Source organism: Volvox carteri (genome assembly GCF_000143455.1).
Source record: "Volvox carteri f. nagariensis unplaced genomic scaffold VOLCAscaffold_1, whole genome shotgun sequence".
NCBI lineage: Eukaryota > Viridiplantae > Chlorophyta > Chlorophyceae > Chlamydomonadales > Volvocaceae > Volvox > Volvox carteri.
Window position 1 is genome coordinate 5,920,453 of NW_003307545.1, and position 27,605 is coordinate 5,948,057.

At 57.1% G+C, this 27,605-nt stretch overlaps 7 protein-coding genes across 7 annotated transcripts in view; 4 read left to right on the plus strand and 3 right to left on the minus strand.

Annotated features, from left to right (window-relative positions):
* The first annotated feature begins 116 nt into the window (after positions 1–116).
* Positions 117–2,374, plus strand: VOLCADRAFT_102925 (uncharacterized protein). The gene is made up of 7 exons (XM_002945923.1): positions 117–331; positions 410–585; positions 665–781; positions 959–1,037; positions 1,340–1,425; positions 1,614–1,736; positions 1,981–2,374. Exons 1-7 carry the CDS (start codon positions 190–192, stop codon positions 2,071–2,073), a joined length of 816 nt encoding a protein of 271 aa, XP_002945969.1. The 5' UTR covers positions 117–189; the 3' UTR covers positions 2,074–2,374.
* Positions 2,375–2,529: 155 nt separating this feature from the next.
* Positions 2,530–4,729, minus strand: VOLCADRAFT_45864 (uncharacterized protein; the record flags this gene model as incomplete). Its single annotated transcript, XM_002946284.1, has 8 exons — positions 2,530–2,570; positions 2,732–2,776; positions 3,261–3,375; positions 3,746–3,847; positions 4,080–4,125; positions 4,211–4,257; positions 4,507–4,550; positions 4,621–4,729. Coding segments are annotated over 8 exons (549 nt in total), but the record flags the coding sequence as incomplete, so codon positions are not given.
* Positions 4,730–5,015: 286 nt separating this feature from the next.
* Positions 5,016–9,963, plus strand: VOLCADRAFT_86496 (uncharacterized protein; the record flags this gene model as incomplete). Its single annotated transcript, XM_002945924.1, has 10 exons — positions 5,016–5,089; positions 5,163–5,250; positions 5,328–5,471; positions 5,993–6,157; positions 6,531–6,981; positions 7,185–8,096; positions 8,275–8,529; positions 8,907–9,182; positions 9,300–9,523; positions 9,793–9,963. 10 exons carry the CDS (start codon positions 5,016–5,018, stop codon positions 9,961–9,963), a joined length of 2,760 nt encoding a protein of 919 aa, XP_002945970.1.
* A 591-nt stretch (positions 9,964–10,554) lies between these two features.
* VOLCADRAFT_102927 (uncharacterized protein) lies at positions 10,555–15,672 on the minus strand (the record flags this gene model as incomplete). The annotated part of the gene is made up of 10 exons (XM_002946285.1): positions 15,537–15,672; positions 15,370–15,446; positions 15,145–15,279; positions 14,788–15,027; positions 13,956–14,037; positions 12,939–13,144; positions 12,703–12,776; positions 12,370–12,627; positions 11,334–11,979; positions 10,555–11,102 (listed from the first exon to the last, which is right to left on the minus strand). The coding sequence occupies exons 1-10, from the start codon at positions 15,578–15,580 to the stop codon at positions 10,555–10,557; spliced, it is 2,310 nt and encodes a 769-aa protein (XP_002946331.1). The 5' UTR covers positions 15,581–15,672.
* A 138-nt stretch (positions 15,673–15,810) lies between these two features.
* Positions 15,811–17,802, plus strand: VOLCADRAFT_102928 (uncharacterized protein). The gene is made up of 3 exons (XM_002945925.1): positions 15,811–16,168; positions 16,385–16,504; positions 16,878–17,802. The coding sequence occupies exons 1-3, from the start codon at positions 15,914–15,916 to the stop codon at positions 17,172–17,174; spliced, it is 672 nt and encodes a 223-aa protein (XP_002945971.1). The 5' UTR covers positions 15,811–15,913; the 3' UTR covers positions 17,175–17,802.
* A 733-nt stretch (positions 17,803–18,535) lies between these two features.
* VOLCADRAFT_72624 (uncharacterized protein) lies at positions 18,536–24,650 on the plus strand. The gene is made up of 12 exons (XM_002945926.1): positions 18,536–18,687; positions 18,818–18,916; positions 19,214–19,375; positions 19,704–19,790; positions 20,192–20,332; positions 20,990–21,073; positions 21,180–21,317; positions 21,708–21,913; positions 22,097–22,242; positions 22,659–22,869; positions 23,154–23,293; positions 23,787–24,650. The coding sequence occupies exons 1-12, from the start codon at positions 18,652–18,654 to the stop codon at positions 23,972–23,974; spliced, it is 1,638 nt and encodes a 545-aa protein (XP_002945972.1). The 5' UTR covers positions 18,536–18,651; the 3' UTR covers positions 23,975–24,650.
* A 927-nt stretch (positions 24,651–25,577) lies between these two features.
* dnj44 (molecular chaperone) overlaps positions 25,578–27,605 on the minus strand; it is a gene marked incomplete at both ends in the record, with an annotated part of 4,000 nt that continues 1,972 nt past the window's right edge. Inside the window, 3 exons of the mRNA XM_002946286.1 lie at positions 25,578–25,774; positions 26,442–26,779; positions 27,038–27,305. Of these exons, the coding sequence (XP_002946332.1) occupies positions 25,578–25,774; positions 26,442–26,779; positions 27,038–27,305 (803 nt within the window). The remainder of the gene's footprint in view (positions 25,775–26,441; positions 26,780–27,037; positions 27,306–27,605) is intronic.

Consider the following 27,605-nt stretch of genomic DNA (forward strand, 5'->3'; position numbering starts at 1 on the left):
TCCGCTGTGATCCTAAGAAGGCGCATGGAAAGGGCATGTTGGGGGTTGGCGTACGACAACGTTCTCGCGCGATAGAAGGGGAACTCCTCTGGGACTGATGCCGGCAGAAATATTAGCTCGACAACCCCGACCTTTTGCTCAGACGTGTCTGTGCTCCGCATGACAAGAACAGAGTGACAAACCGGAAGAATGGCGTCTATCTCCATCGCGCGCTCTTTGTTCCGGTCTTGTCTTCAATCTAGTGTTCGTCGTGTTCGTCATTGCAACGCCGTCGCCAACGTAGGAAGACCCCGGCCCCTGCCTGTCGGAAAACCGGTCGCACCGGTACCAGGTGGGCTTCCGGTTAATGCAGACGATTACGGGAATCCTGCTGACGCATTTCCCAAAAATACGCGACGTTTGTTTTAAGGAGCTCGATCGCACCGCCGCATGTCTTGTCGAGCCGCTGAAAATTTCGGTGGGGGTGGCGGTGGCAGCACCGCGGGGAAGCAGGTAGGGTCCGGTGGGAGCGGCGAGCCCCACAAACCAAGCGGGTCATCAGGTGGGCTCTGGGCATGGTACATGAACTGCCTGGAGACGAACCCGGTAAGTCCTTTTGGATACGAAGACCCGTGCTCGCTGCCTGCCACCCCCGTTAAATTCGTATTCCGCTTATGCGACGCAGCTGTTCACCAAAGCGCTAACTTGCGCGCTGCTCAACGCGCTTGGAGACATCTTTTGCCAATTTTTCATAGAGGGCGGCAAATGGGACATTCGTCGGACAAGTATCTTCACATTTATGGTGGGTAACTTAAAGCTTGGCGCTGCCCTATGAACTCGTCGCCGAGTTTAGCGTCGGAGGCCCCTGGGTTCCCACGGCTTTGCAATTGGCCAATACCATGCAATGCTACGGTTCTGAATCCTGAAGGGCTTTCGATGATTACTGCTGAGGTCGTGCACTTTCTGCTGTGTCATGCAGGGCTTGGCGCTGGTGGGGCCCACGTTGCATTACTGGTACTCTCTGCTCAACAGGCTTATTCCGGCACGTGGCGCTACAGGCAAGTACCGGCTGAGTAGCTTGATGAGATGGTTTTCAGGACTGATTTATTCTGTGGTGAAGGTAGGAGTGGAATTGCCTATGCGCACATAAACTTCAGCTCTCTGCAAAAGGGGCTGCGGAGTCAGTGTTGCAGGATTGCAGCTGGCCCCACATGTTGTGGCGCAGGGTTGCCCCGCCTTAGCTTAGGGGGCGAGAGGGCGTTGAAGATCCGGGTCAAGGACTGTGACCCCCTGCAGCCGCATGTATTGGAGTGAAGTGTTGGAACGTTTGACACCTGGAACGCTTCACCTGGTCTGGCAGGTGCGGGTTTGCAGCTGTTGCTGGACCAGGGCGTATTCGCCCCCCTGTTCCTGGCGACCTTCATCTCGGTGCTCTTTACAATTGAGGTGGGCAATTGACATACACGCCTGCCACATCTGATCGTCGTTACACGCAAAGTAGCGATGTTCTGGTGCTTTCATAGTTGCCGGAGTTAAGTGTCCTGCGTCTCGAGAAATGTTAAAGGGCGTCTAGTAGCGCATGCCTCCTAAAAGTATTCCGTTTCTTTGCTCTCTGTGCTTCTTTTCCGTTCCAGGGCAAGTCGCACCTTGTGAGGTCCAAGCTTGAGCAGGACCTTTTGGAGACGGTCAAGGTCAACTGGGTGTTGTGGATCCCGGCCCAGTACCTCAACTTCCGGTTTGTGCCGCCAAACTTGCAGGTGGACCGGAGTTCGTTCAAATGCAACAAGTGTATTGAGAGTAGGGACCCGTACTCTGTTACGTAAGGGCGCGAAACCAATTTTACCAGATTCCCATATTCACATGGATAGTCACTCCGATATAATCTGCGTGGTGTCTACCCAGCAGTTGTGCGCTTGCCACGTACCGGCACGGCAACTGCACTATCCACCACATTCACTCCGAAGCATACCAACAAGTATTCCTTATTCCGTCTCTTCACAGGTTCTAACTGCAAACATTGTGGCGCTCATCTGGAATACGTACATGTCCTTCCAAAGCCATAAGGCAGTTGCACAGCCTCAGCCGAAGCATTAATCGTATGGGGAATGTCGCTATCTTTACATAACGACACGATGGAGTATGCCGGTTACGATTTACAATTGTAAGTTAACAACGGCAAAATTACGACTATTATTCGATGTACTCCGCTTTCTCGTCCAAGCCATTCTGCATGCGTGTGTAAGGAAAAGCAGAGGGATGAGTAGGTTAATGTTTCGCGCTCGGACATCCCCCCTCCTTCATCGACTATCCGCATCTTCCAGCGGTTACCATCCCCGCTGTCCGCATTCCCGTCACGGACCCCATTTCAAATCTTACCCTAATGTAACCCTCTGGGAAAAGTAACACGATGTCATCCACACAGCGTTAATGTGAGCACAGATAAGCATTCAGTCGTTTATTTCCCTACTTGCCCTATTCACCAAAACATCCCATATGCATGACCGTACTCACCTCCTCGAAGAACTTGGCCAGTTCGATCTCGCGCCCCACGAACTTCTTCTTGCACCAGGAAAGAAGCGAATAGGTATTATCTGTAAAAAGGACGGGCTAGTTTTAGATCCCCATCAGGGGAAAAGCGGGAAATGGTGGACCACACGTACCCTCACCGACACGCCTGTACTGGATTGTCTGTGTAAGCTAACCCAAAGTACTCAGAGCGTGTGGGGGTTTTAACCTTTAGGCCGACACTTACCGAGCCAGCGGTTTGCGGCATACTTGGCACCCTCCGCAGCGTTCCCTGCACACACGCATTGGTATTTACATTCCTTGAAACGGAGGCTGCAGGGCACAAGATCATCTATACGACCGAGCAAGAGAGGAGTAACCAAGAAATGCCTGCCCATGAAACTTTGCCAACCAAATCTTTTTTCAGACTGCCAGGATATCTCTCCAAGCAGAACCTTCTGGTTCATGGACATAGTTAGGGTCACGGCTACACTGGGCTGCCAAGAGTCCGGGTAAACACACCCAAAGAATCCGGCGGCGGGAGAGGTTAAGGATTATATATATGGGCTGAAAGCTCAGTTCCGTATAAATGGAGCTATAAATCATTTTTTAAAACAAATGATTTAGGATTCGCTCCCATGCATCCGCCAGCCACAGAACCGTACAATGCATGCTTCCGTACACACGCATTCGTACAAACCGAAATCCACGAAATACCGGAAGTAAATGATATGATAGCCGGTATTTCGCCCGTTCCTCGGCCATCAGAGACTTACGCATGGCTTCTAGCGTCTCCGGGTCGCTTTCCCGGTACGCCGCAAGTTCGCTCTGCACCGTTGCCAAGCGCGCCTTGAGGTTGTTCAACGCAGTGAGCGCCTCTGTGCGCTTCTCCTGCAGGTATAGCAGCTCCTGAGCTAAGTATAAAGCTTCTGATGTACTTAATGGGTTTGCTCATTTCGTGGGAGTCAACAATGATGCAACGGCAAATCCATGGTGCTCACTCAGCTCCGATACCCACAACATTTCGTCGAACAGGTAACCAGAGCTGGTTGCACAGTGTCACTGTGCTGCGCCGCAGCCACGCCAAGGTCCGATAACGAAGCGGTCCCAACATGTCCATTGACAGGAAAACTCAGGGGGAAACTCTTTCAGGACCATGGAAACGACACTCCTCTGGTATTTTAGCTCGGCGGTGCAGCACCGCTGAGGGGCCCGAGCGTATATCTTGTGGCCGGCAGTCCTTCGTGATGCGGCTACTCACCGTGTTTGGGTTTGCAGCTTTGTGCTGCGCAATGGCATCCTCCACTTCAACTCGACGCCGCTTTGTGCTGGCAAGCTCCGTCTCGTACTTCTTCACTTCGGTCTCGACCTGGCGTATCCCAAAGAGGCGCATGCGCCACCAGGGAAGGAGGGACCCTAACGAAGGGCATCATGGTGCTGAGATCCACACAACAAGGAAAGGCCAGGAGGCCACAGCTGCAAAACGACTGACTTCCCCAGACAGGCGCCACCCCCGCTCTGGTGTGCACTACATGTCGCCGTGCAATGGGGACGGCAATGGACTGCATGCCTCTTTCCCAGGCCGTCGACTTGACGCGCACCTTCACGCTCGCCTCAGATGGAAACGCCCAATAGTAGTTGCTGGTAAGGGAGAGAACCAAGAAAGTGAAGCATGGACAGCGGGTGCCCCATGGGGACTGGGCGCACGAGCCGTCCGCCGACTAACCTGATGCCAATCTTTTCGCAGTGAACGAGGTCGTCATCGATGAGGGTCTAGGAAGGGGCAAAAGATGTTGGAAGGGCATGCACGTCTTGCCTTCAACGAAGCCTGGCGGAGGGAGTGCACATTCTAATGCTTGATGTGCATGTTGTGCATGTTGTGCAAATACAACTTGCATAATGCTGCATGTCTTCGCATGATGATGCGGGTCGATGATTGACATGGTTCCGGGTGTTTCTCAGGAAGGCCACGGGCAGCTCCAACACCATTAATCGATGTAGCTGATTTCCAGCACGACTGACCTGAAGCACGTCTTTGACAGCCTGGGCGATGATGCCTTTCTTCACTGACAACCTGTTGGCCACAAGACCAGGGTTTTGTTCGGCACGACGGTTGAACGCATCATAACCGACGACATCCATACTTTTCAACATCTTTTATAACAAATACGTCTGCTGATTCGTGGAAGATTTCCAGCATCCTGTCCCGCTTGTCAGCCGCGGACAAGCCCTTCTTGGGCGGCATCCTTAGGAAATGAGAGGAAGTACGCGTGCCTACGTCACAATTTGTGTAATGATGTACGTATTATGACACAGGGTAAAAGGATCAAAAGTGTCGGAGCTCGGCTCGGATAGAGATAAGCTAGTGGTTGTCTCCCGCTTTTAAAGGAGTCCGTACAGTACGAACTTCGCTGTTTTTTGCAAAGCTCGAACTCTTTGCCGATCGTGCAAGATTATTTCACACGCAACTTTAAGTATGGTTTGCTCTTTTTAATTACAGCTACTGTCCCATAGCCGGCTTTTTCCACAGTATGAGCCGTGATTTGGAGCAGGTAGTTGACCTTAGGGATGTAACGGCTTTGGATGCTGATGCTGCTGGGAATATGTAAGCGCATGTTGAGCTACTGTACGGTGTGCATCTGTCAACTTGTTGTGCGAACCTGTATTTGGGAACGCAGATACACCCTTCAGCGACAGGAGGACGGGCAAGTCGGAATTGTCGTCCTAGACGGGCGCCATGAGGTGCTGGAGGCGCAGCAGCGACAGGTAGGTCCAATCGCCTGCCATGTAGCACCCTCTGCTGCATGACATAGCCGCCGCACCCTCGCTCCTGCCTGATGCAGGGCTCACTGCAGGCGCCTGCACGTATCACATCGCCTGCTGCAACCAACTTCGTACGCACTCACCCCGCCATTGACTTCGATGTGCGGGGTTTGCAAGTTGCCCCCAGCGGACGCTACCTGCTGCTCCACGGCACGTCGTACCAGGTACTCCTCCTCCAGTCATCAGGGGATGCAAGTCGTAGACGTTTGGTGTGATGTGTGACATTTCCTTCGTGCGTTCCGCCAGTTATCTGATGATGTAACCGAATCTTGAAGTAGGGAGCGTCGTATAACTGTGCGGGATAGGGGTTATAGCTTCACCCGTGGCTACCAGCCTAGCAGTCCCTATCTTTCCTGATGCTTCAGGGCACCCTCATCCTCATCACCCGTGACGATTTCTCCTATGTCACTGACTTTCCCGGGCTCAGACTCACCACTAACCTCCAGTGGGATCTGCCGGATCAACGGCTGCGTCAACTCCACTCCAGGTCGACTCGCAGGTCTCTCACTATAACCGGGTCCCTCACCGTCCGTCGGCATGGGGGCACTTCCTCCCTGTTATCAGTCGACGGACGTTCCTACCGGCCTATGTCGGGATTCATCCTCGAACTCTCTAGGGACACAATGCTGTGCCGTGCCTTAGCGATTATGTTGTGTCTGGATCCATGCGAACGTCCCCTTCGCAGGATGCCTCCGTGGTAGTGATGGCCGTGGTGGATTTGCACGGAGGTCAGCCGGCCCCGTCCAACCCGCACGCCCGCAGCGGTCACGCGGTGCGCGTCAAGTCATGCCGGTTGCTTCACGTGGACCCTGTGCTGTTCGGTAGCCGTCCCGGGCTGGTCCTGTACCAGGTGCGTGAGCGGCTGGGTGCTCCAGGGGATTAGTTGGAAAGAATTGCCTAATTTGGTACCTGTGCAAGAAAGGCATGAACGCTTTTTATATAATGGGAGACGTAAAGCGACACCAATGGGTCACCGGCCACAGTGGTTCTCTAATTCCCCTACACCATTTCGCAAGCTCGGTTACGGAGAGCTTAGCGATGAATAGCTATATATACGGTTGCTTTTTCAAATTGGTACTCTGTGCTGCAAGTACCATACTTTCATATCGCCTGCATTCAGCTTTGCGTCTGGCGTGTACTGACTGACAGTTTATGTGGGTTTATAGCGATGTTCAGCTGAGGGCCCTCCACCGGGCTGACCCCGCCCCTCCATGCGCCTTCAGGCTTCCTGGCATCCGCACAGCGAGGAGCACCTTGTATTACTGACATCGGACAATCGCCTGCGTCTGTACCGTGTAACACACAGCCTAGCGGTGGCAGAGCAGACGCTGCACGCGGTACTGGCTTCAGGGCCGACACCGCAGCGCTACGGCCTGGGCTCGACCGCCGCGTCCCCGGCGCTTCCCCTGAGCGCGAGCGGCGAGTCACCGGCCTCAACAGATATCGTGGCTTTTGGGTTCGGGCCAGCGGTCGGTTGGGGTCTGTTTTCGTACCTGCTGCTGGCTGCCGACGGTCTGGTGTACAGCTTGGGTCCAGTGGCGCCGTTCGGGATGCGGTGCGCCTCAGTGTTGCTGGAGCGACTGGGGCAGGAGGAGACAGCGGCAGTGGAGTGGCTTGAGGCGGTCTTTGGGCCGGAAGCGGTGCAAAACACGTCTTCAAAGAACCGCTGGCAGGGTGAGTGGACCGTCTCCATGATCTGGCTGTCTTGGGTACCGTGCACGCAGTAGGAGGTTAAGGCGTCTTACCCGTGTATGGGTCGTGGAAAGAAAGCGGCGGCCTCTTGGATAGATGGCTAGGGCATTGGTGCAGGTGGCCCTGGCTTGTGTCTTTGGTTAATCCAAACGCTTTGCTACCCGCCTATTCCCTTCCTTCCGCAGTGCTGCCGCACGTGGTGGAGGGCGTATCACCGGCAGTTGTGGGCCCGCTGAATGCATCTACGCGCCATGAGCTGCCGCGGATGGCGCGCGCGGTCTCATTGGCTGTCTCTCATATGCTCACCGCTGGCGCGGCTGGTGCAAGCGCGCCCTCCAGCGTCGGCACCGCCGTCGTAGGCTCCGCAGAAGGGCAGCTGCTTGCCTACGCCGTCGTAGGGCCCTGGGCTCCGGCCTGGTGTGAGTCCGCCCCGCAGTACATGTCGGTCACTGGCACAGCCAGCGCTGCGCCTAGCGCCGTAAGATATAAATGCACCCTAAATGTTACCAGCAGGGGCGACGGAGCAGGTACAGGTACTGCTGCGGCAGTTACGACGCCCGGCATGGTGCTCCTGGACGTCGTGGACCTGGGCCCCGTGCAGCCGCACCGGGTTGCGGGCAAAGGTGATGGAGCCGCCGCGCCAGGCGATGTGGAGGACGAGGAAGAGGAGGACGCGGACGACGACGAATACAGCGTGTCAGCGTCGGCCGTGGCCGCAGCTCGACGGGCCATGTCAATTCACATTCAGGCAGGCGTCACGGGCAGTGCCGCCGTGGTAGCTGGCCCTGGGGCTACGGCTACCGTGTGGGTTTGTCAGCGTCTAGCCGGGTGCTGGAGGGTCACCTTGCCGTGGAGCGGGATGCTGGCGCAGTGGCTGGCGGATGCGGCAGGGGCACCTCCTTCCCGGGGTGGTGATGCTCTGCCAGCCGAACTTCCCGCTCCAGTGGTGACATGCGTGTACGACGCGACGGCGGCATCTCAGGTCTCAGCAACGCCGGCAGCACGTAGCACGGCGGCTGGCAGCATGGCTGTGGTTGGCAGCAGCTTGCTGCTCAACCCGCTGCTGGGAGGAGGCTTGCTAGTCCTGACAGCAGAAGGTGGGGATTATGCTGCTGCTCTGGCTGCGTGCTGGCTCCAACTGATCCCAAACGTGACGCCGGTCGGGCTAGTGGTGTGTGTTCAAGTTTGTCCTTGGGACAGGCAATTGGTGTGTGGTCACTCGGTGCTTGCGACTCACATAGACGTGTACGCACTCCTCCATTGTGCCGGCCCCAGGTGTCCTGAACTACTTCCAGCCAGCCGGGGCAGCCTCATTATTAATAGAGCAGCAGCAGCACCTGGCGGCTGCGGCATCGCCCCACGATGTCCAGCAGCAGCAGCAGGTTGCGATGACAACCAGCACCCCTCTTCCACGCACGGCTGGGGCAAGTCCCGAGCAGCGCAAGGCGCAAGTGGAGGCACACATCAAGTCAGTGTACGGCAACCTTATTGTGCCCCCCCCAGACCGAAAGCTTCCTGGGCCGCCATCAGGTGTGGTTGGTCGATTGGTGGCTGTCACTGCTTCTAAACACTCTTGGATTTGTTGTGTATCAAAGTCCAGCAAGCGTCAGCTGCATCGGGAATGTCCGAAGTCATGTGGACTGTGTTATGCGCTTCAGAGGTTTCGGAACGAGAGGCGATGTCTGGGAGGCCTAGTTAGGGGGTGCATGCCTACAGACATGTGCTCCTGGTTTGCAGCAAAACGACGTCGGCGATGCGACCGAAGACTTGCCCTAGCGTCGGCCAAAAGGTCCTTGTGTCTGTGTGATTTCGGTGTCTCAGTCAAAGTCTAGTCATAGCTTGAAGTCTTTTTATTGGTGCCAAGCCCCGTCCATTCAGGAAGGTGCTGCTCGCCGTTGAATGTGCAGGTGCCCCCAAGCCCCTCACCGTAGCCAGTACCGAAGGGCTCCGCCACTTGACCGACTGCATAGCCGCGCTTCGGGGGAAACACATGGCTTTCCTTCACGGGGCGGCTGTGGACCTGCAAAGCCGCGCCGACGCACTCCGAGTGGAGGCGGGAAAGCACGCGGCGGCGGTGGTAGAGCTAGCCGAGATGGCAGCTGGGCTCGAGGGCCGACAGGAGTCTCTGGAGGCTCGTTTGAGCCGAGTGAAGCTGCTACATGACAACTTAGTTGAGCGGGCAGGTATGGACGGGCAGGATGTAGCGGGTTCAACACGATAACATGTTGAGCCTCCATGCTCTCATATGCATCGGATGGGAAGGCTGCTGCAGGTATGGTAAAAGCACTGGTTGACCGCAGGCATGCTGGCTAGCCTACATTGGTCGCTGCCCCGCGCATTGTCACATGCGGAGATTGCAGCAAGCGAGGAAATGCGCGGCGCGGAGGAGCGGGTCGGTTCCCTGCGCGCGCAATGGGACGCCATCTCGGCACGGGCACGACGTCTGTGCGAACAGCGGCGCAGTAGCGGCGCAGCAGTGGCTGGAGTGCGCATGGCGAGCATCCCGGAGTCCCAGCTGAATAAGGTGTGCAAAGCTCAGGCCTCCTCTGTGCAGATGCAAGGGCGTGCATTGGAAAGCATACGAGAGGATGCCCTTTAAATAAAGAAATAAAAAATAAAAGTAAAAAAGGAGATTCTCAACGGGTGCATCTCCTGTGCTTCTTTCCAATGCCTCTTTGGCGCCAAGGGGCCAAATATCTTTCTCCTTCAACACGTTGTGGAGGCTGGCCCCGGAGACGAAGAATCATGGCTTGGTCGTTTTGACGTGAGACTCTTATTGTAATTGTACCACAGGTGCAAGACACGGTCATGGCGCAATACAGCGGCCTTGCCGCCGCTCGAGCGGCGCTGACCACCTTAGAGCGGCTGGCGGGCGCAGCGGCTATGGATCGGACGGCAGAACAGCTGGACAAGGGTCTGGGGCGAATGGGACTTGCAGACTGGTCGTTAGCACCTGCCGTGTAGCTGGAAAGCCGAGTTGCTCAGGTGGATGCTGTCTGCCCGATACATGGTTGTAACATTACATTACCAGTATCAACTGCGACGAATACAGTTTGTTATGAGGTTGCAGCAGTTTTCATTATGTCGAAGTTTTTGATGAATGGTACCATGACACTTTCGGCATCAATCCCGTTGTAACAAGTCAAGTCCCCACCACTACTATTTAATACACTTCCCTACAGAACGGTCAATCTCATTCCGTACACTGTATACCATATAAATGGTCTATTCAACAAGCTTGTGCCTATCTCCATCCCGTCATCATTTCTACTCCCGCGTCCCGCCAAGCGCGAGCTGCCAAACCGCCTGCATGATGTCGACATGCTCAATGCACATCCGGAAGCGCAAAACTCCCAAACCTGCAGTTGCGAGCTTGGAAATCCCTCAGCCATAATGCATCATCCGTCGTCACCAATGCTACGAACATCTGCTGTGTTAGCATGTGCACGAACCGAGTGTTTGGAGCACGCTATTATTGCAGCATTCAGAAGGAAAGCACGCCTAATATCACCTTGCTAAAAGTGCCTACCCGGCAGGGGACATTTCACACGTATCCTAGATACCCGGTAGCTCCACTTCTCCCTTGTCAACCTGCAGACTCTTGCTAAGGCTTTGCGCAAGCCCCGCCATCCAGGCGATATCTTCAGCAATAAGCCGATGTTTGGGAGTGAGCTGCAAGTGCGCGCCAGAGCCGCCCGGGGGATGAACCACATCCGTTGGTTTAGGTTGCGCCTCGTACTTACTGCCGGGTGAGCTCTCCGCACCCTTCTGCAGTATCGCCTTCACGGGCCCTCCCTGTGGCTGGGACTGTGGAGCAGCCAATGCGCCAGTGGGCTGCCTAAGGGACTGGCTGGGCGAGTCGTCGGGTGATAACGCGGTTGGCGTAAAACCCGCTGCATTGTCCCTCGACGGAGAAGACGTGCACAGCTCCGCACCCCGGGGTCCGTTCATAAGGTCATGCAGCTGGACCAGGCTGCCGTAAAGGGCATCCGTTTGGTTCCGGAGCTCCTGAGCAGCTGAGGGGCTGAGTTGGCCCGATGATGCAAGCACCGCCAGGGCGTTGCTGACGGCCTGCATTTGCGCGGCCGCCCCAGTGCGGTTTCCTGGATGACATTGGGGCAGAGAGCAAACAAAGATAAAAAATAAGCCTCTTAATGCGGCCTCGCTCGCGAAATTGTAGGACTGCCAAGGGAATTTCATTCTGGAGATAGACCACTGCAAGTCCTGAAACTCTGGCCACCTGAGCACACATGAAACAACCCGGGGCCCCGTGAAGGCGTCCGATAAACTAAAACATTCCCCGTTACGTCACAATGCCGGCGTGACGTACTTACGGGGCGTGACAGTCTCGCCAAGCAGGACAGTATCTTCCTCGTCTTCAGGAGCTGCTGCCTTCCCGCGTGTGGCTGATGGCGGGTTCGCAGGCTCGGGGCGTCCTTCGAACAGCCGGCCCTCACCCTGAAGCCCTTGCCGGCTGAGCCGCTGGCCATCTGCCGGCACTACCTGCTGCTCCTGCATCTGCCTCTCCCGCTCTTGACGGGCCCGGAGCTTGAGCAAGCCAGCGGGGCCTGCCTCCGCACCCTTATCATTTAGCCATGGCTGCCGGTCACCCCAGGCCTTTGCAGTTCCAGCAGGGGCCCCAGGCTCAATCACAAACGGTCTCTCATCCGTACTGGTAGCCACGTCTGGCCCGTCCTGCGGCTCGGCCCCACCCAGCCGAGCCAGGTAGTCCAGGTCGCTCTGACGCAGTCCGTCCCCGAGACTAGAGGTGGTGCGATCCCGACCTCCGGGGCCGGGGGCCTCGCGAGCATTCCTCTCCTCAGAGCCCACCAACGGCAGGGACGCCAGCATCTCCGGCGATGCCATCTGCCGCCGCGTGCTTGGCCCCATGGGATGCCCAGCCTGCAATAATTGACGATCCTGGATCTGTTCATGGTCCGCCCCTTGCTGTTGCTGCTGCTGGCTGCGGGCGAGCTCTTGCTGGGGGTGCGATGGCAGGAGGGACAAGGGTAAAAGCGCGAGAGGTTTACTTGCAACTGGGAAAGGCGTCCGACAGTTTAGCCAGGTCGTACTTTGCTGAAGGAGTAGCGCTACAGGGTACATAATTACTATTCAGGTGATTAGCGCAGCAAAGATGATACTCAGGGCGCAGCTGATTCGAATCGACTACAGTCCTAGCTACAACAGCCAATAGCCATGGACGATATTGCGACACACGTGGAATAGCAAACACTCTCCGCGTACTGCCCGTGTCTTCAGACGGAGATGCGATATCTGCGAGAGGAAAAGCAAAGAACCTGGTCGCTTAGACTTATGCACATCTATGGAGGCCCCACTGTAGGCCCCACATGTCCCTCACCAATCCCGCACCTGGATTTTTAATTTTACCAATCCATTGAGCGCGTTAACCGAGTTGCGCAGCAGGGCTATGTCTGTTGCAGCGGCGCCGCTACTGTCATCCTCGGCTTCCACCTCCGCGTCCGGTTCAGCCTCCGGCGGCGCCGCGCGCTCGTGCTCATCGTCTGTGCCATCATAATCCTCAAAATCATCGTCAGCATACGCGTCCTCGTCCTCCTCCGCTGCATCAGCATCCCCTTTAGACGCGCAGCTTGTGTGCTCGTGTGCGACCTGTGCAGCGCCGCGTCCCGATGCACGTGGAGCTGGAGCCAGCGGCGGCCTCCTGGTGCTGGTGCTAACGCTCACTGCCCCTGCGGAACCCCCTTGCGACGGACCAGCTGCCGCGGTGACCGACTGCATCAGCGATACGTCGCGACTGCCTATGCATGCAGCCCCGCCAGCAGACATGCTGCCATAAAGGTGCGCTGGTATGGCTCCATCATGGTTGGCATGGAAGCTGCTTGAAGCCGCCTTGGCATGGCTGCTCGGCCCAGTGGCGGATGGTGAGCCAGCAGGCGCAGGCCCTGGTCCCAACCGCTCACCGCGCTGAGCGAAATAGTGCTGCGCATTGCGATTGGACGCCTCCCGTGCGGCTGACGCTTGCGGGTTGAGTGCCTCTATGGCGGCCACCATAGACTGTTCCAAAAGTTGACCGGATAGTTCCCCTGCCTGCTGCTCGGCCTCGCTGCTAGGCAGCGCACCAGCGGCGCTGCCATAGCGACTGGATGCTGGGCGAGGTTGCTGGCCCCTGCCGGCCGCAGAGGGCGACGGCAGGAGGACAACTCGCTCCCCTGGGGGCCAAATGATGCTAATACTCGTTAGAACAACGTTCAAGTCGTGGATGGAGGTGCATACATGAATTTTCGAGAGGCCATTTGGGACGCGCGTTATGACTTAACCGTCTGGTCTGGTCTGTGACACCGCTGCACTTAGCAGCTAAAGGTCTTGGGTTTAATTCCTGGGAGGATACCCGACATTGATCGGGAGTATTAGGTTTATAGATTGCTACTGAGGTGTGGATATGAGAGGTCTAGATGGTGAACTAAGTTTCGCATGCTGGATTGGTGGGGATGGCTGACCTGCCTCTACGGATGCCGGGTGTCTGGATGAGGAGGGGTCTAGGTGGCAGGACCCAAAACCGCCTTCGGCGGATTAACTCTAGTCCATGAGGCCCCTTGCTTTGACAGACATCCCCCCATTCGTGCGGAACTTGTGACTTGTACCTTAACCAGCGGGTACGTACCTGCAGTTTGGGCGAGGGGCCCGGGACGTCGCTGGGGCGGTGCGCCTAAGCTGACTCCTGTTAACGGGATGTCAATGTGCGCGGGCGCAGGAATGCGGCTCCCTTTGTGACCGTGAGCCAGCGCCGGCCGACTATTCCCGGAAGCTGACTTCGTTGGGCTCCGTTCTGTGGAAAATAGGTGCGCCAGCACGCAGCGAGGTAATCTGGGGAAATAATATCAAGCTCATAAAACAACAGAAACGGCCCACGAAAGCGGCAAAGAGGTCATGTCACGTCCATGAATCCACGTTCCGTAATATGCAGCCAACAGACGTACCGCTCGTTTGCCAGGCATGCAAGTATCCGGGGAGACCGGCAACAGGGGGCCATCCTGTGGCCTGTCAGCACGCCTAGGAAGGCTGGTGGCCAGGATGACGTCAACTGAAGGGCCCCACAGCACCCATTCAATTGCTTAATCCCACCGGTTGTTGTATGCGGAGCTGGCTGAACTCCCCTTACAGTATTACATGGTGATACAGATCCTCCGTTTCGTGAACTGCCTTCAAAAGCAAGTGGGGTCCATTGCTCATGCAGTTTTACGGCAGGAGATAACCGATGCTCTGACCAACCCGAAATGGGAGGGTTGGGGAACCTCAATGTTACGACTGTTTTCCTTCTTGGAGTGCAATATTTGAAGCGGAAGAGCACAAGGGGCAAGTACCATGTCCCCAGGGAGCAGCGGTTTTGCCGCTGTTATGGTACCAATAGCCAAGTCGAGGACGAAAAACATGTGTTATTGGAATGCCCAGCCTACAATGATATTCGTGCGGAAGAGGGCTTCGATCATTAACAGAGCATGTTGGAGGCCATGGAATGGGAGCCAGTACGTCTGGCGAGGATGTTGGAACGTATGTGGGCTCACCGCAACTCACTTATCCCCTTTGGGCACTAGTCTAGGCTGATAGTGCGGTGTTTCCTTTTCGCCGTGGCTTTCAGGCGTTGAAGTAATGCCCTTGGGCCTTCGGCTCGTATGGGTAGTTTTACAGGTATGGGGTCACGCACCCCCAACCATGTAACACACACAAAAAAATGCTTAACGCAGTCCTGCGACGAACCTCAGATAATGTGGCTAGCACTGAGCACGGCCTACGTGTAGAAGCACCACGTACCGCAAGGTGTGCTAGATGCACCGCTCCTAGGTCCACCGCCGCCACTGGGCCTTTCCTGGTTGTTTAAAGGGGGACTGCCGGCCTGAGCGCTCCAGTCGTTGTTCCAGGCTGGACGCCGCCCTCCCCGAGCTGAAGCGGGAGTCCTCTGCGGGGTTGGCCCCTTTGATGCATCCCGTGCAACGGCGGCACGCCGCATCAGCGGCATACCCAAGATCTCCTGCACTCGGTTGTATATGAGGCCTGAAGGGCAGCGGGCAGTAAGGGGTGGTATATGCGGCTATAATGCATACAAGATGCTGTACAGACAATGGGGAAAGACACATGGCGTTTCGGCACTAGTCTGTACTAGTGACTTACTGTCCAGCTCCTGAACGTCCATCGCTACGGCTCCCCCAGGCGTCCCCACGCCTCCAGTGGACCGTTTCCGTATTGGCTTATTGTTCTCCGCGGCGTAGGGCGAGGGCTTCTTCTGTCCGGCGGGTTTTGATGCACCTGCATATTTGAGATCAATAATCAAAGCTTTCTCACCAGTACTTCGGAAGCACTTGCGATAGGCATGGAACAAAAACCGTGACATCGCACCACGAGCCTCGGGAGGCAAAGTAGATTTAGCTCGCTGTATCATCTTCTCCATCCTCAGGCGCCGTTGCTCCTCTTCCCTGTAAAAAAATACAAATTCAGCAAGGCTGAGCGGCCACATCTACCTCCATGCCCTGCCTTCTTAGCTATCAACCGAATGTAAGACTCACCATTTGTTAACAGCTGGATTCACGTGATACGTTGTCTTTTTCATCTCTACTTACTGTTTTCGCCTTCCAGTGCAATATCCTTATGCTATAAGCACATCATAAAACTTTCTCACAAAACTAGTTAGCAACATAGTTTGGACAGTGCCTTTAGGAACGTGAGTAGCTTTGCCGAAGAAACTCCTTCGTCAACAGTGTAGCGTAGGTACGGCACCTGGAAGGAGCTCGGGACATTAGGCAGCAAGTCCTAAAACTAGACGAATTGTGTTAATGACATAAAACGAAGGCCTTGACGCTTGGCTGCTTTCTGTGTTTTAAGGACTCGCGTCTCGGGCATCCCAACAAAGATCTCTTCTCGTGGTTAACGTTAGCTTGTCGAAATGGATGCAAATGCCCCGTCAACATCTGCTCCTGTGTCTATGGGAACCTCCATCATAGCGGTAACCTTCAACGGTGGCGTCATTCTCGGGGCTGATAGCCGGACGTCAACAGGGAACTATGTTGCAAACCGCGTGACCGACAAGATTACGCCACTTTGCGACAATGTTTATACGTTACGATCGGGGTCAGCGGCGGATACACAGGCGATTGCAGGATATGTGCAGCACTTCATCGCGCAACACCAGGCCGAAGAGGTATGGCCTAACAGGCGTGACCAGTAATTGTTATGAGGCATTTGAGCGGAGGGGAGGAGGGGGGAAAGCTTGTCTCGTTGCTGGAAGACTCCCTACACGAATTGGCGTCAACTGTCGTTGGGAAACAGACGTACGAAGATAGGGACCAAGGGGTCTGGGACTCGCATTTCCCTTGTCCGATCGTTATGGATTCACGCTATAAACCCTACACGACAGGGAGATCATGTAACTGTTAAGACTGCTGCCAACCTCGTTAAGATGATGGCATACAACAACAAGGACATCATGCAAGCAGGCCTCATTGTTGCGGGATTTGACAAGTACGGCGGTGGCCAGGTGCGCCGCATGCTGTGAATGTGGGGGCATTGAGCAGGGTTCTGAGCCACGTGGCTATGGAGCCCTAAATGTCCTGCACGCCTGTATGGCAGGGGCATGATTTTCCTGACGCTAACCGTCTCGGATGGCGACAAGCCCTCTGCACGACGTGCAGTTTGCGAGCTCGTAGCTTGTGGCAGAATGCTTATGTACCAGGTCGCCTGCGTACGGAGCATTACAATGAACTGCCCTTGAGTTTCGTGGCGGACCCGCTGTGCTGCTTTAGATGCTCCTTCTAGATGTACCTCACCGGAGCATGTCCATGCTAGCGCTATGCAAAGACGTTCAACGCTCTTGATCCGTATCTTACCCCCGCTACGGAACAATCTCGTAGGTCTATTCGATTTCGTTGGGCGGTACCATTACGGCGACACCGTTTTCGATGAGCGGCTCTGGCTCCACCTACATCAACGGCTTCTGCGATAAATACTGGCGGGAGAACATGAGCGAGGAGGAGGCCATGGACTTCGTCACGCGGGCCCTTCGTTACGCGATGACCTGGGACGCCAGTTCCGGAGGTTGCATACGGACCGTCACCATCACGGCCGCTGGCACCAAGCGGCAGTTCATCCAGGGCAGCCTCATCCAACCCACCTACGGCGAGCTTCCGCGCGAACAAATCGTTGCCTAGGTCGTGTGGAAAAACAACGTATTGCTGTTTGTCAGGAGAGGAGGTTGCTGACATTGCTCCTGCATAAGTACCCAGCTGTTTTAGGCAGGATGTCTTGGCGGATTTGATGGTAATGCAGCAAGTGTGCAGTCAAGATAGAATTGTCGTCAAGATAGGATTGCTACCGTCCGCGGACAAGTTACACATACGCCATGAAGCGTTCGTGAAGGTTGTATCGAGAGAAGACAGCTTTAACGAGCCAAATTTGTAACACGTGATTGATATTCAGGCTATCAAGATGGCAGTAGCATAACATTCCTCAGCAATAGCATAACATTCCTCACCAAGCAAGCGTTCAACATTCTTCACCAAGCAAGCGTTCCCGTGCTGCTGACACCCATTCAGGGCGCAAAACCACCAAAATCCATCACATCCAAGCAAACCCCTATCTAGCCCTAATGCCATTAAAGGCCTCCTTGTGCCTCAGTTTTCGTCGCGCCGTCCCCTTCAGGGCCCCCGGCTTGTTGGGCCGGTTTCGTGCTGGGCTGTGGGTTGTGTGACAACAGATAGTATGCGAGGAACTCCACAGGGTTGTCTGGCCTCTCCTTGCACAGCGCTTGCATGCCTTGCATAAGCACAGGCACTACCGTAGCCTCCTGCAAAGCCGACATGGGAGTTACCACCCATAACAGCCGCAAACCCGAGCAAGGGTCATACGATGAAACCTGGCAGCCCGTATGCCGTAAGAAGGGAAGGAAATACCCAGCCAACCTTCCCCAACCCCAACTCGCGACCCCAAGTGCCCCTGCTTACCAGATACTGCCTAATTGGCGCAGCTGCAAGATTGATTTTCTTGTGTACACCAACGGCGGCCTTTTCAGCAGCCTTCACCTACGGCGGAGGGGGCATGGTGCACGTCGTATGTGCAAGTTCTAGCCATCGACCCCTACCAGCAATGCACTCACAGCTTCCGGAGTTGTTACTGCCACTGCAGGTAATGAAGCAGCAGGCTGCGTTCCGCTATCCGTCGCAACCGCTGCAAGGATTCCCGCGCGAGAGCGTGAAAAGTTTATTCACATAAACATTCACGTGACACCAATCATACCGTCAGCCATAATCCCTTGCAAGTAGCTTAGAGTGTCTCCTCTGGACGGTGTAGAAGGCGGCACTTCGAATGCAAATGCGTTCTCTTAAGCACTGCCGCTCAATTAGTTTAACTGTTCTACACTTGTGCAAATCTCGAAGAGTAGAAATATGGTATGCTGCGCCAAAAAGTGGTTTAACATTCTACAGGCAAACCATATTGAGAGTACGGCGACAGAGGTATTGTTACCACTTCAAGGCTCTGTGCATTGACCTGACACCGCTACTTAACACCGACACAACAGGGCTAGCGTAGGCTTTCGGCAAGATTCAGGCAGTCGCAGCGTCTGCTGCACGGTGCTTGTTCCGCATTAGAGCGGCACGTGCGTTCGCTGACAAGTCATTCTTAAGCAGAATGTCCGAGGCCGGGGTTGCAAATCTGTCCATTGAGGCGAGTGATGTCCAGCTCGATCGTCGCCTTCTGTCGGCGGCAGTTTTGAATGCGTAGCTTCCACGACGTCACACGTCGGTTACAGTTCTGCCCCTATAATGAATAAATCTCATACCCGTTGGCCCAGCAGGACTCGCAGTCCAGCGTGGCGTCCACGGCAACCGCTGATGCAAAGAAAGCAGCGAAGGAGGCCGCAAAGGCTGCTAAGGAGGCTGCCAAAGCAGAGCGCGTAAGTAATCGATGGGGAAACCTCTGGCGGCACTGGCGCAGTGGGCAGTATGACAGCGCCCTTACGCGGCACGCCGGGTCCAGCACCGGGAGGCTTTGGAACGTGTCGTGGGCCCAGAGTTCAAGCCATTCACGTCGATGTCTGGGACGGGGCCTGTTGCGAGGCATGCTAGCCCCTTGTGCTACCCTACGATTGTCCGACGCCGGCACCGCGCCCCACAGCGGTCACGCACTGCCGCTTCTGGCCATGTGCGTGTTTCGATTGTGTGCGCCTTTGTCCGCCTGTGCGTGTTAACAGGCCCAGCAGCGCGGTGTCAAGGCGGCTGTCATGACTCAACCGGACCCCGAGGACCCCCTTCGCGAGCAGTACGGCGATTACCCCATGGTGCAAAGCCGTGAGCAAAGCAGCCGTGTATGGACCAAGGTGGAGAGCCTAGGCAAAGACCTCAGCGAGCAGAAGGTGAGAAGGTGATGACGGAGAGCTGGCCACAGGGATTCCTCACACGGGGCACAGGACCGACCGACCGCCGCCCGTTATACACACATGCAGCAGGGTAGGTAGCCCTCGTAGGAATAGTTGTATGTATGGCTGTATCGGCTCGGTAAGGTGAGCTGCGGTAAGACGACATAAGGTACTTCCGTATCCGGACATACCTTCTTGATTACCCTAGCTATCTTCCCACCGGGAACATAATTACCTCAACTCCGTCCTCTGCGGCCAGGGCGCATCTCCCGCGTCAGCCCTTGTGACTGTCCGCATAAGCCTGTGTGCATTCCGCCCGCTTCAGGTCTTGGTCCGCGCCCGCGTCCACACCACCCGGGGGAAGGGCAAGTCCGCGTTCCTGGTCCTGCGGCAGCGCACCGCCACTGTGCAGGTGGGCGGGGGGGGAGGGGTCATGCCCTTCATGGCCTTGTAGGGTCTTCTTATCCGGTTGATGCCTAATCGGTTAGCTCGAGGTGGAAGTCCGGCAGCTTGATGAGGACGCGGGGCCCCAGGGCCACTGATGGCACCAGTGGAATGTGTCTTAGGGCCCACCGCTTGGCCGTCTGGCGCCTGTTCCCAGGATGCAGCCCCCCCTTGGTGTCCCTTCTGCGGATTGAGCGCCCTTGCCTGCACCCTTGAGGGGGGGTTGGTCGCTTCACGGGGACCCTCCCCCCGGACCAGCGACCCGGGCCAGGGGTGTGTGCCGCGGGTCCTCCCGCCGCCATCGCCGCGCAATCAGTGCGCTTTCTGACCGCCGGGCCCTGCGGCCCCCGCTTGTCCTGTTCCCATCAGGCGGTGCTGTTCGCCGACGATGTGACCGTAAGCAAAGGCATGGTCAAGTACGCGACACAGATCCCGAAGGAGTCCATCGTGGATTTGGAGGGCGTCGTGAAGGTGCCGGAGAAGCCCATTGAGGGCTGCTCGCAGAAAGACGTGAGGAAGGGGGCCCGGACAGCGGCCGTGGGGGGGTGCTCGGACGCGCGGGCCTCAGGGGGGGGTTGCGCTGCCCTCTGTTCCTCGCAAATGCGTTTTCTCTTGCAAGCCGGTGGTGAATAACGGCCACCCTTAAACCGTCAAGCGCCTAGCTTACGGACGTGCGGATTACATTACGTGTTTTCTTCAGTGGACAGGGGGGTAAATCTTAACTCGTGGCTTTACCCGTGGCGGGTCTCGTACCTGGAGCCCACTTCTGTGTCGCACTCAGTGTCGTACTCAGAATCAGTGGCCGCCACCAGCTGACCAGCAGCATACCCTCCCTAAAGTACCGTCAACGGTGACGTCAACACGGTCAAACTCCTGGCTGGAGCCCATTCACGGAGTCCTTCACCGTCCTTCATGGCTGGAAGCGGACTCACTATTAGGCCCACTACGCTGCCTGGAGGACTATTTGCAAATCCTGCGGCGGAGCTAAAACACGTCCTGCTGCGGTATCGTGCGGTGACTCTTACCTACATACATACAGTTGCACGTGACTTCACTTCACTTCACTTCTCGCCCGCTCTCTGGACCAGGGCCCACTGCTTGCGTCTTGCGTGGTGACGTAATCCCCCTCCGGCTCGTTTCCACGATGTCCCTCCCCTCGTCGAGCAGGTCGAGCTCCAAGTGACGGGAATCCGCACTGTCAGCCGCGCAGCAACGCTGCCGTTTGAGCTGGTGGACGCCTCGCGCTCGGAGGTGGGTGCAGGCAGAGAGAGAACATTGCGGCCTCGGAGCGTCCTTCCGCATCTAACATAACCTTGTTACGCTGCTGTCTGCCTGCCTGCCCGTCTGCCCGCCCCAGGAGGAGGTCAAGGCCGCTGCCGAGCGGGGAGAGATTCTGCCCACTGTGGGTCAGGACCTGCGCCTGGACAACCGCTTCCTCGACCTCCGCACGCCCGCAAACCAGGCCATCTTCCGGGTGCAGAGCGCCGTGTGCCAGGTAGGGACTTGGGCGTACTGTGTCCTAGGGGGGGGGAGGCATATAAAGGGGGGGATCGAGGAGAAAGCGACTGCGTCAGGGGGGCGAGGCGGTTTGGTTAGCAGTGACGGGTGTCCCGCGGGTCGCACTCCCTCCGCAACAAACCCGGTTACCCGGTACCGCAACGCGTCAGGTGCCGACCGCGCGGATATGCTCGTCATGTGGTGCCCACGATGGAATCCGATTGAGGATCCGAATTTGAATCTCCCGCCCGTGGATTGCGCTTTAAAGCTTGTGTGAAGTCTGCCGTTATGTGTGGGCTCGTGAAGGCGGACTCGTTGATGTCTCCCTCCCCCCTCCCGTTCCCTCCTCCCGTCCCGCTGTCGCCTGTCGCGCGGAGCGGCTCGTCAGATTTTCAAGAACACGTTGCTGGCGGAGGGTTTCCAGGAGATCCACACTCCCAAGCTGATTGCCGGCGCCTCCGAGGGCGGTGCTGCTGTGTTCCGGCTGGACTACATGGGGGTGCCCGCCTGCCTGGCGCAGTCGCCGCAGCTGTACAAGCAGATGGCCATCTGTGCCGACTTTGACCGCGTCTTCGAGGTCGGCCCCGTCTTCAGGTGGGCCCCGGGCTGGTGATGCTCGGGTGGGGTAGCTGCGGCCCGCACTGCGGCCCGTCCGTAAGTAGGAAGGATTGGGGGCGAAATCGGTTCTTTCTGGGGTGGATTGGGTGCCTTCGTTTTTAAGAGATTTGGGAGCGTATTCATTCGTGTTCTGTGACTGCTTTGGGCCGAGGACCGCAGGGCTGAGTTTAGCTACACTCACCGCCACCTGTGCGAGTTCATGGGCCTGGACCTGGAGATGGCCATCCACGAACACTACTTTGAGGTGCTGGACGTCATTGAGAAGCTCTTTGCGGCCATTTTTGACGGCCTGTCTACCGAATACGGTGAGTCCATGGATGGTGGATGGTCAACCCTCCCCCGGTTGGGTGGGAGAGGGCGCTGTGTTTGCGGTCGATGACAACACAGCATTTGGCGCTGGTCTGTGACGATGGAGTCTGAGGGCCGATCGTCTGTCGCACTGGCCTCGTCATAGTCATGAATAGTGTTGAATGGACTGCAGATTTCCAAACCCCGCAAGTTGGTGGGGCCTCGAGGACGCACCATCAGCTGTACCATTAGCACCAGGCCCCTCGTTAACATCAGGGCTTTAGGCTGCCCTTTGACTCCTTATGACCACTCCATTCCTCCTGTGCCGCTGTGTTATATTGGGACAACTCGGCTAAAAGTAGGGGCGGTGTTGTTGCCCCGCGCCTCTCCCCCCCCTCCCGCAATGTCCCCTATTTGCCCGCAACGGTCGCAGCCAAGGAGCTGGCGGTTATCGCCCAGCAGTACCCGTTCGACGTGCCCACCTTCAAGCCCCTCCGCCTGACCTTCCCCGAGGGCATCGCGCTGCTGCAGCAGGGCGGCTACCCGGAGGTGGACCCCTTGGGTGACCTCAACACAGAGCTGGAACGCGCGCTTGGGAAGATTGTAAAGGAGAAGTACGGCACCGATTTTTTCATTCTTCACAGGTGCGTTGCTGCGTTGGGAAGGACAAGTGCTCTGTCGTGTTTATGTTGCCGGATTGATTAGCAATAGTAGTGCTGTCTATTCCACACTCGTTGCCAGCACACTGTCCGGACTGCGCCGCCAGCGGTCCCCGCTCGCTCCCTGCTGTGCGGCCATCTGGGCCAGCTAAGCGGTGATCAGGCAGCTGGTGGATGTGGGGTATCTTCGTTTGCGGCGTATCCGTTTACGTTATCCGCGCTCGTGAAGGGGCTCATGAACGTCCTGTTTGGGTGTGTATTGGCCGTAGGTACCCGTCAGCGGTGCGTCCGTTCTACACCATGCCCTGTGCGGACGACCCCACGTACTCGAACTCCTACGACGTGTTCATCCGGGGAGAGGAAATCATCAGCGGTGCGCAGCGGGTGCACGACGCTGAGCTGCTCACAGGTCAGTCACCCGGCTCACGGGTCTAGGTCCCCTGGCTGCTGTGACAGGCGGCTAGAGGGCCAGGCATAGATGCAACAAGGTCGCGCACCGGGGATAAGGGCTGATGGCCGAGAAAATGAAAACAAATAAATAGCATGAGGTGTCGAACTTCGGAGATGTAGTGCACAGTTAACAACGGGGGGTTGTTAGCAGAGGAGAAAAACTTCTAGGGTTGGAAGGTTGTTGGGGGAGGTCCTAAGGGGATTCGGTTATAGATGAGAAGGATGGACCAGAGCAGAGGGAGTGCATAGCTGTACACGACACTGCGGCCTGCTTTGACTAGCCGCTTGAAACGTATTTTGTGCCAACTGACTAACTGTCGATCCCACTTTGCAGACAGCAATTCAGGCGACGTGTTGCAAAGCCATCTTGAGCCACCTGCACTCTTTGCCGCCTTCCACCCTACTAATGGTGTGTGCCTGTGCGCCCTACGGCCCGTCCCGCGGTTCTGCAGAGCGGGCTACGGCATGTGGCATCCCCTTGGACACCATCCAGTCGTACATCGACAGCTTCAAGCTGGGAGCGCCGCCTCACGGTGGCGCGGGTGTGGGCTTGGAGCGCGTTGTGATGCTGTACTGCGGCCTGAACAACATCCGCAAGACGTCCATGTTCCCGCGCGACCCCAAGCGCCTGACTCCGTGAGCTCCTCCTCAGGGGGGAGCTCCCTTGCTGGCGCCGTCCTTAAGCCTCAAGTCTTGAGGTATAATGCCGCCTCTATCCTAAATCCAAGCGTACTTTTATGGTACTGGCAGGATGCTGTATAAGGGCACTCAGTGGTGTCTCAGCATGCGAACGGCGCGCTCGTTTGCTTAGGCCCCACCTCGAGAAGCGAATGGACGCCTACTGGGCGTAAGAGCGCTGAGGGGAGAACGTCTGTGTTGAGTGAGGCATGCAGGAGGGGTGTGCGAGTATGCGAGTTAAGGAGTCGTGTTGGCAGGGGGCTGCGGCGGGTGGGCCCAATGCTAGTTGTAGTTATGCAATGGTGGCAGGACGTGGCCTTCATTCACGTGGCCTAGCGCACTGCTAACCGGCAACATAGAACCTCGTGAAGCTCAGCCGCGTGTTACTTCGCTGACCTGCTGGCGGGACGGATGAGCACACCGCGCTGTGGTGTTCATGGCAGTGACTGCGATAGTTATTATAGTGCGAATGGGCACATGCGGCTGCATGCTGGGGTATTTTTTGTCCTGGTTCCGATTCCCTTTCGTGAGGTTGCGTTCTTTGGGGGGTTCTGCGTGGTCCGGTTTGTACTCACCGTGGTGTGGTGCTTTCGGGTCCTCTTTTCTTTTTCCTCTCCCACGTGTAACCGGCCTCACGAAGCGAAGGAAAAGAACGCAGCAACGGGCACAGTCAACTTCTGGCTCATCTACCGCCGGCGCAACCAAACCAAAACTTAAGAGAACCGCCAGCTATCCATAACTTAAATCAACACTTTTTTCACTTTATTCAGAGCAACTCCTTGAGACTCAAGAACAGACTCTTCCGTCCGTGTGTGGCGTAGAAAGGCGAAAAAAAGTGCAGTGGCACCTTGGTCTATTGGTAACAACATAACCTAACAGGCTTAGGCTTAGGTCGTCGGGAGCCGTTCGCCTTCCTAACCACACACATAAAGCAAAACTGTACGGCATAAGTGTATGACTAATCTGCGAGGCGCAAGACAAGACGCTGCCGGTAAGGTGAGAAAGGAAGAAGGCCTTAACGGCAGAACGTCGTACAGCAGTGCTTGGTCTAACCTACGTATCGATTTATTATATATCCAGTCAGGAGCGGGGAGATACACGGGCGGGCGGGGGGGAACTTTAGCATCCTTTGGGGTCCGGCTGGCTGCTGCAACGTTGGTGGCCTAGCTGCTCTTCCCCCACCAGCTGCTGGAGCCGACCCGGTGGCTAGAAGACCGCTGCAGCCTTTCCGGGCACCGGGACTCCCTCCTTCCTCTTTCCTCCTTCCACGTGGAGGAATAGATACCACATTCATTAGCCAGACAGTCATGGGAGGGCGGTGAGGGCGCTCCAAGACCACTCACAGCGGCCACCTCCTTACACCTCCCGCCCACACCACCACCATTTCAACAGCCGCCACACGCCGTCCTCCCGCCACCACAAACTCACCAATTACATTACATAGAGGTTTTCAACCTCCCCCCTCTCCCACCACCCCGCATTCATCGTTCAAATCAATCACCCCCACAACCCCCCTGTAGCACCACCACCACCGCCAGGACACCCAATAGGCACACGCGCTACGACTACTGTACCAGCTGCCCCCTGTCGTACAACCGTCGCTTCTCGGCATCCTTGAGCGTGTCGTACGCTATCTGCAGCTTCTGGAATTTGACCAGCGCCGTGCGCTGCACCTCCGGCTCTGCACCCACGTGCTTGTCTGGGTGCAGCTGCAGCGCCTGCACCTTGAAGGCCTGCTTGATGTCCTCCGAGGAAACGGCATCTGAGAGGGAAGGGAGGACGAGGGGGAGGTGAGAGGAAGAGGAGGGAAAGAGGAGGAAAGCGCAACAAGCACACAGACATACGGCAGGCGGCTGGCAGAGGTTAAGGCCTGACTTCTGCTCCCGGCTGACCCGGGTTCAAATCCGCCTGCTGGCTCCTCGGGTGTTTGAGGAGTGATGAAATGGGAGGTGGCCCCCCATCGTATGGACGATGTAGGACGTGATAAATTCAACTTGCGAGCTGGCCAGGAACTAAGTTGATGCGCCGTTGATCCGCTAAATTTGGTTGGATGCTGGTGGTGAGTTGCCAAACCCAACGAATACATTCTGAAGTCGGATGGGGTGACGGATTAGGGTGCCCCTCTCGCAGGGGAGAGCAGGGACTGCCTCGGGAAAGGGGGCCTCTGGCGAAGTTAACCACCCTGTAACAACATACATACGGCAGGGTGCCGAAAGAGCGGAGCCGGTCCATCCCCGCTTGAAGCGCCCGTCATGTCGTCATGTCGTCATGTCGTGTCAGTAGACGGGGGGCCCTCACTCAGGGAGGGGGGGAGACGTCAGCCCGACTGGGCCTGGGGGCCCCCCTCCTGCCCCCCCTCCTGCCCACTCCTGCCCCCCGCGGGTCGGGTCGGGTCGAGTGCGCCCCGGCGGCCCCCCCACCTCCCTCACCTGCGTCCTGCAGCCCCAGCACCCGGTAGTAGCCAAGGAAGTCGGACCGCCCTCGCCGCCGCCGGCCCCCGGAGGAGCCCCAAGAGCCCTCCTCCTCCCCCGCCTCAGAGCCCCCACCACCACCACCACCGCTGCTGCTGCTGTCCCCCAGGCCCATGCCGTGATCCCGGGGCCTGTGGCGGCTGTAGCTGCTCCGCGCACCGCCACCGTATTTCTGCTGCCGCCGCGCCTCCGCCTCCTCCTCCGCCGCCCGCCGCTGTTCCTCCGCCGCCATTCGCTCCGCAAACCTCTGTCGCTCCAGCCGCCGAGTGGCCTGCTTGCGCCATAGCTCCTCAGCCCTGCGGATAGACAGACAGACAGACAGACGGACGTCGCACTTTCAGCCCTGGTGTTGGCTTGCTTCGTGGGTGCTGGGGGCCCAATCCGACAAGGCATTGGCACCAAGGAAGGAAGAAAGGAGGCAGCAGCTCCCGCACCACCCCCCACCCTACACACGTCGCCGTGTATGATACGGGTCCCAACTCCCCGTCCACCCCCGCCCCTCATCCGCCACCCTCATCCGCCACCTTCATCCGCCACCCTCATCCGCCACCCACCACTTCCGCCGCTCCTCCTCGCCCCAGTTCCAGGGCTCGTCCAGCTCCCACCTCCGCCAGTCCGCATCCGCCCACAACCACAGCACGTAGTCGCCATCGTCATCGGGAAGGGGACGGCTGCCTGGCACGTCAGAGGCCTTGGCAGACGCCGCACCACTGCCGTACGTCTCATGGAGGTCGTATTTTTTGTAGAACTCGAAGTCCGCGCGGACCTGCTTGGCTGCGTGTAGGGCTCTCAGGGACTGGGGCCGCTGATGCGCCCACAGACCTGTGCCGGTGGGGGGGGGGAGGGGAGGGGGGAGGGGGAGGGGAGGGGAAGGGGAGTAATGGGACTGGAGAGGTTTGTTAGTTAGCGCCAGGTACACCGCTGGTGGCTTCGGAGCTTGGCTCGGCAACCAAGTTATTCTTTGCATATACACACAAACACACACACAGGGACACGCGGTCACACCGGTCGTGTTTCCACCCGTCCCTGATCCCCGGGGCCCCCCCCCCTGGGACCTCCAACCCCCCAATAAACCCAAATACCCCCCCGCTTTCCTCCTCCTCCCCCGACCGCACACCACCC